General features: G+C 41.6%; 1 protein-coding gene across 1 annotated transcript; it reads left to right on the top strand.

The window, feature by feature from the left end:
- The first annotated feature begins 1,135 nt into the window (after positions 1-1,135).
- Arl14ep (ADP ribosylation factor like GTPase 14 effector protein) lies at positions 1,136-5,858 on the top strand. Its single transcript, XM_051144297.1, has 4 exons — positions 1,136-1,590; positions 3,147-3,274; positions 4,729-4,953; positions 5,459-5,858. The coding sequence occupies exons 1-4, from the start codon at positions 1,165-1,167 to the stop codon at positions 5,511-5,513; spliced, it is 834 nt and encodes a 277-aa protein (XP_051000254.1). The 5' UTR covers positions 1,136-1,164; the 3' UTR covers positions 5,514-5,858.
- Positions 5,859-6,256: the final 398 nt, after the last annotated feature.

Here is a 6,256-nt window from a genome sequence, read left to right as displayed (position 1 = left end):
TTTCCCTGGGGAGACCTGAACAAGCATCTATTTACCACAGGTGGGGCACTAAGCACAAACCTAAATAATGTTCACACCAAAGTACCCACTGGTGAGCCAGTGTGTTTATTTGGCTTACGTTACAGAATGTTAATGAGGTTATTTACAGGAACGTGTGAAACAGCTGCAAGGGTCTCACCCCATCATGAACAACAACCTTTTGGAGGTTCCATCCTTGAGTCCTTCTTTCAGTTAGCCTGTCAGTTCCCTTGAAGTGTTTACAGTTTGCCTTTCTCCAGTCACTGTCAGTTAGCTGCTATGGTTACCAAGGTAGTCTCCACTCTAAGGTGGCTGTGGGGTGATCTTGTGGTGTCCAGAGGGGAAGCCATACTGCATCAGTCTCACAGTCTTCGATATTTTCTTGTAAAGGTTGTGCTTAAGCTTTCGATGTGTGGTTATTCATCTGTAGCTGATGTTTGTTCATCAAGAAGAGATCTAATTTTGTCTTTTTTCATGTTAGCCAGTAATCCTTTTAACTTTGACGTGCAATACCCCCTATGCTTATAATACCATGTCATGTAACAAACCCCAGTCTGTTTTCTATACTACAGCAATACCATAGTGTCTTTATTTATCTTCCTAGTAAATCAGCCATTCTTTTCTTTCACGTTTTCTTGGACCTTTACTCTTTCATGCAGACCAGCTTTGAGCTCCAGCAGGATGGGGGAGAATGTTCACTTGTCTTTTGATTGAAATAGTACTGGGCTTGTATGCCTTTTGTATGTTTTGTAACATTTGTATGCTGTGTAAAATATACAGTGTTTTGGTTTCCAGCATCCTTGTTAAATCCCCTAATATTTCTCATATGAGTATTTCCTGTTTCCTCTGTTTCTCTCCTTAAACTATTGTAGGATGGTCTCAGAGTTGTAGCTGAGACAGCCAGGACTCTGGTGTAGTGCTGGCGGGCAAGGACTGTTTCCCATGTTCCATGACGGATGCATTCTTACATTGTGTAGGCTTTTGGTAATCCCTAGGCTGTGTTTGCTGTGTTGTGCTTCTGTTTTCTAAAGAAGCTGGGTTTTACTGCATTCTGCAGTTTTCAAAATTAGAGTTTTCAGTACAGATCTGTCTTTAATGTTTTCTCTAGGTTGACAAATAAAACAGGGAAGCGTGATATACGCAAGGATGATGGATCCATGTTCAGTTGGAGTCCAGCTTCGGACCACACATGACTGCCATAAAACCTTCTATACTCGGCACACAGGTTTCAAGACTTTGCAAGAACTGTCATCAAATGACATGCTTTTGCTTCAGCTTAGGACTGGAATGACACTGTCTGGGAATAATACAATCTGTTTGCATCATGTAAAAATTTACATTGACAGATTTGAGGAGTTGCAGAAGTCGTGCTGTGACCCATTTAACATACACAAAAAGCTAGCCAAAAAGAACCTGCACGTGATTGACCTAGATGATGCCACTTTTCTGAGTGCAAAGTTTGGAAGACAGCTCGTACCTGGTTGGAAGCTCTGTCCAAAATGTACCCAGATCATCAACGGAAGTGTGGATGTTGATTCAGATGACCGCCAGAGACGGAAACCCGAGTCAGATGTATGTATAAATGCCCTTGTGCTTTCTGCATTGTGAACGTTACACTTTTATCGCACTCATTAGCATATAACAGATTTAAAGGTGAGGCAAAGTAAAATGTTTCTGAAGGTCCAGAATGAGCAGAAAATAAGGGCTTAGAAGGAAAGAACATAATGTACCCAACTTTGATGCTGCAGTTTCTAAGACCTTAGGAAGGAGAGTTTAGGAATGGCCTTAGAATATTGGCAAAGGCCAAACTTACGGAAGTCAGGTCCTTTGCCAATACTGAAGTAGGTCAATAGATGTATCACCTACTGGAGGCTACACACCAGGAAGGGCAACTCTTTCTGTGTAGGACTAAAGCACTGCTTTAACAAAGACTCAGGAGAAGTGGCTTATTGTTGATGCTGTTTTGGTTTTGAGGTGGGAGCCTGGAGCTCTCCATGTAGTCAAGACTAGCCTCATTCCAATGACAAAGAGCATCTGTCAGCCTCCCCACAACAAGGTTTCCCAGTGTGAGTCACAGTGGCTTGTGGTCATCCAGGGTAATTTCAACTTTTCTCTTTTGAAACTATCCCATTCTTGTTTGAGATTTTTAAGTATTTGTGACTTTTTATTAATGCTTCTGCCTCCAAATTCTGAATATAGTTAAGGTGAAATTTAGGGCTCCCTGTGCTCAAAGAGCATAGTTGTGCATTGTAAAGTAGAAAATATTTTATGCCTCTTCCCTGTTGACATGCCCATATACAGGTCATTTAGACGTATCAGGAAAGTTGAGACTCGTGAAGCTGCCTTTATACTCTGGGAGCACTTCTCTGAGCTTCTCTTTTTAAGCCGCGTATAATTCTTGCTGCTGGCACATTTTCTCGGTTTCCCCTTCTTGCTGTATTAATAAGCCAAATTAAAATGTTAAGCTGTGTGTATTGTGTTCCTCTCAGGCATATCTCCAGGACCAGCGTTATATGACGTTCATCATAGATACTTGATGATTCTAGCACTTGGATGTCTTCACCTCATCACTCCATTGTTCTTACAGGACTGCCTTGTCACCTAATGTTGACTTTGGGTGTAGGAAAACATTTTGAAAGACTGCTTGTTTTTCCCTCCCCAAATAACAGACTTAAAGCCTTAGGCACCAAAATTATTGTTTGTCAGAGCCACTATATAATATATAATATTATACATCATACATGTGGTTTGATATGATGTGTACATATATGTGTGTATACATGTATATGTACACATCAGTAACAGTTCAGAATTCGAAGCCACATTACTTCATAAAGTTAGAAGTTCTGAAGCACAGGTAATTGTTATTTTGAACCTTCATTCTGTGCTGTTGTTGTTTTATGAGATGACTTTTGCTGCCTTCTCTACAGTGGTGGCAGCCATTGCTGTCATCAATGCCAGGCTCCAGCACCTGTTGTCCAAGAGATGAAAGTAACAAAAATAGTACAGATGTTTGAATATAGACTAGCAAAGTGCCTTCTAGATGGGAGTTGCAGGGCGGGGCTAATGCTAAGTAAAGTCCTATTGTTTGATGTCAAGGTTTGAATTTATAGTTTTCTTTCATTCAGGGAAGGACTGCTAAAGCTCTGAGGTCTCTGCAGTTTACAAACCCAGGAAAGCAAACTGAATTTGCTCCAGAGAGTGGGAAAAGGGAGAAGAGGAAGCTCACCAAAAATGCCAGCGCTGGTTCTGACAGGTAGGCTGCTGGTTCTGACAGGTAGGCTGCTGGTTCTGACAGGTGGGATGCTGGTTCTGACAGGTAGGCTGCTGGTTCTGACAGGTGGGATGCTGGCTCTGATGGGTGGGATGCTGGTTCTGACCGGTGGGCTACTGGTTCTGACAGGAGGGATGCTGGTTCTGACAGGGGGGATGCTGGTTCTGACTGGTGGGCTACTGGTTCTGACAGGTGGGATGCTGGTTCTGACAGGTGGGATGCTGGTTCTGAAGCTTTAGCTTCTTTGTTAAATTACTGGCTTACGTCTGCATTATCCCTATATTTTTTACTTAACTCTCAATTTCCTGACCAATCATTTTAAATTGTATTCTGGATTAGTTGCGCCTTCTGAAAGCCTTGGCTGTTACTCATAGAAAAGTAAAGCATCCACTGGAACTCTAGAAGCTTCTTTCTGAGAAGGTAGCATGAAGTGAACAAGGTAATGTTTGGAAGTGAGAGGCAAAATGGTTGAAGAAATGCCTTAGAGCTGGCAAGTTATTGTTGCAGAATTTGATACTGCTCTCTTTTTGGTACATCTACTTTCTTCCTGGGTGACAGCGGACTGAAAAGCCATTGGATTTATGAGGACCCAAGAGTGCTTTCTGTTGCATAGGTCCAGAGTAAACACACAGCTCCAGTACAGTCAACAGAAGGAAAGGGAGCTAAGTCACTTAAAGTGTGTCCTGACCTTGAATGTGTCTAAAGGATATTGACAATTCCTAAGTTGTCCATGCTAAATTTACCATGGAGTGATTTAAAATATTTTTCAGAACAGATTTATCAGAAGTCATTAAGAACTAAGAAACAGATTGGTTAGAGTATAAGACCTCTAGAGGAGGTATGTCCCGTGTTCACAAGCAGTATCATTTGGTAACTAATAAATCACTACCAATTGCTCATTCCTGTGTTAGTTTGTGTAAAGCCATTTGCAGGGACATTTCCTTTTTAGTTATATTATTTGTGTAGACATCTGACTATGTATGTGTGTGGATGCATATACCATGGCATGGGTGTTAAGACTCAGGGGAAAACTGGAGTCTTTTTGCCTCCTGCATTGGGGTCAGGAATCTCTCAGTTATCAGGCTTGTGCCATTATGTTAGCCATCTGAGCCACCTTACTAGCCTGAATTAGCTTCTATCTGATCTTTAGTGGCCATTTGGGGGCCTTTTTGCTTTCAGGACTTAAGAGTTGGGTCACCTCTTCCCATCTGGAATTCTGCAGGGTATAAATTAGGCCCTGAGCTTGACAAGTGATGTGCTACTTTATTTTCTCACTTTACATCCCAAATGTAGCCCCTTCCCTCCTCTCCTCCCAGTCCTGCCCTCCTACTCTCTACATAAAAATACTTCATCTCCTTCATTTTTTGTTGTTTTATTCTCAACTAAATAATCAAAAATAATATGTATGAAGCGCAACACACTGTTTTATTTTACAGACAAATTATTCCAGCAAAGAGTAAGGTGTACGACAGCCAGGGCCTGCTGATGTTCAGTGGCATGGACCTCTGTGACTGCCTCGACGAGGACTGCTTGGGATGCTTCTACGCCTGTCCCACCTGTGGCTCGACCAAATGTGGGGCCGAGTGCCGCTGTGACCGCAAGTGGCTTTATGAGCAAATAGAAATTGAAGGAGGAGAGATAATCCATAATAAACATGCTGGGTAATTGATAGAATCAAACTATGGGTCTTTACAACTCCTCTTTCTTTCTAAAATTCTATCGCTTTGAGATGCAGTTATAGCCTAATTGTTAAACTAAATCTGAAACACCTCAGTATTGATTTAGTTGTAGTCGGGGTGTTTTATAATTTTTTATTTAATGTAAATGTAGATGGGTTGTTTCTCCAGAGTCAGCTTTAAGCCTCTCTGGACCAGTCTATCAAGTGTAGGTAGTTTGCAGTTTGTAGGGTTCCCTTATGCACAGATTTCAGTAATGATGATTCAGGTGATCTTACCTTTCTCCTAGCAGCCTAGTGCAGATCAGGGCTTCCCCAGTCCACCCTTAGCTGTGTGGAGCTCTAACTCAGCAGTGCAGGAGGAAGGGCGCGCTTGGTTCTGTCTGAGGAGGTGCTTAGCAGCTGTGCTCGTGGTCTCTGCCAATCGTGAGCTTCTTTTATATTCTGCCAGTGGTTGCTCTCTGTACACCTGTTATTTAATTCACTTACAGCAAAGCATATGGTCTGTTATCTCCCTGTCACCCATATGATATTTTACAAATGTGATCACCCAAATAATTGACCAGCAAAGACGAAAACGCAGCAAAGAAGTGTGCAGTGACAGTTCTGGAAGTGAAATGTGGATCATTCGTAAACGGAGTTGTAGATGTCATCGCTGGTCATGGGAATGTTGATACCATTGCTGCTCTGGAGACAGATGTGCTTCACAGGAACCTGCTGATGGAAACTTACCCACATCGCTGAGAAACGTGGCTGTGATGAGCAAGAGGACTGTCCTAGAGGAAGATATGGGAAACACTTTACATTAAAAGCTTTTATTGTTAATAGATATTTCGCAACACTGGAATGTTCAGAAAGGTTCCTATTTCATATGTTATCCATAAAACAAGCAAGCACTGTTCAGACTACTTTTGAGCAATAAAATAAAACTTCAGTTCTCAATACATAAACTTTAATTTTCTTGTTTATTTACAACGACAAGATTTCGATGTTTTGATGGATGTTTAAAGGTCATATAGCCATCCTCTTTCCCCTTGATTCTTAGCATTTCTTTGGTGCCTGGCCCCACACTACTGTGCAAACAGACCCAGCCCTCAGCTGGGACTACTACACAGAAAATACCTCTTCGTGCAACAGAGTAGTTGGATGTTAACCTATTTTGAAAATAGCCTAGATACCTAAGTGCTAAGATACAGTTCTTTTTCTTCCAAACAGAGATGAACAAAATTCTCCTTATACTATCAGCTTTTTGTTTTTTAATCTATGCATTCTTGGTGAAAATTGTTCCT

The sequence above is a fragment of the Acomys russatus genome, chromosome 4 (assembly GCF_903995435.1).
Source record: "Acomys russatus chromosome 4, mAcoRus1.1, whole genome shotgun sequence".
NCBI lineage: Eukaryota > Metazoa > Chordata > Mammalia > Rodentia > Muridae > Acomys > Acomys russatus.
Note: the sequence above shows the minus strand (reverse complement) of the source record. Positions and strands in the feature narration are given on the sequence as shown.

Bases quoted from the DNA above. Each gene is read 5' to 3' on its own strand.
- Arl14ep (XM_051144297.1), top strand. From the start codon at position 1,165: ATGATGGATCCATGTTCAGTTGGAGTCCAGCTTCGGACCACACATGAC. The intron at 1,591-3,146 runs GTATGTATAAAT...TCTTTCATTCAG, and splicing joins GACGGAAACCCGAGTCAGAT to GGAAGGACTGCTAAAGCTCT. The intron at 4,954-5,458 runs GTAATTGATAGA...ATTCACTTACAG, and splicing joins ATCCATAATAAACATGCTGG to CAAAGCATATGGTCTGTTAT.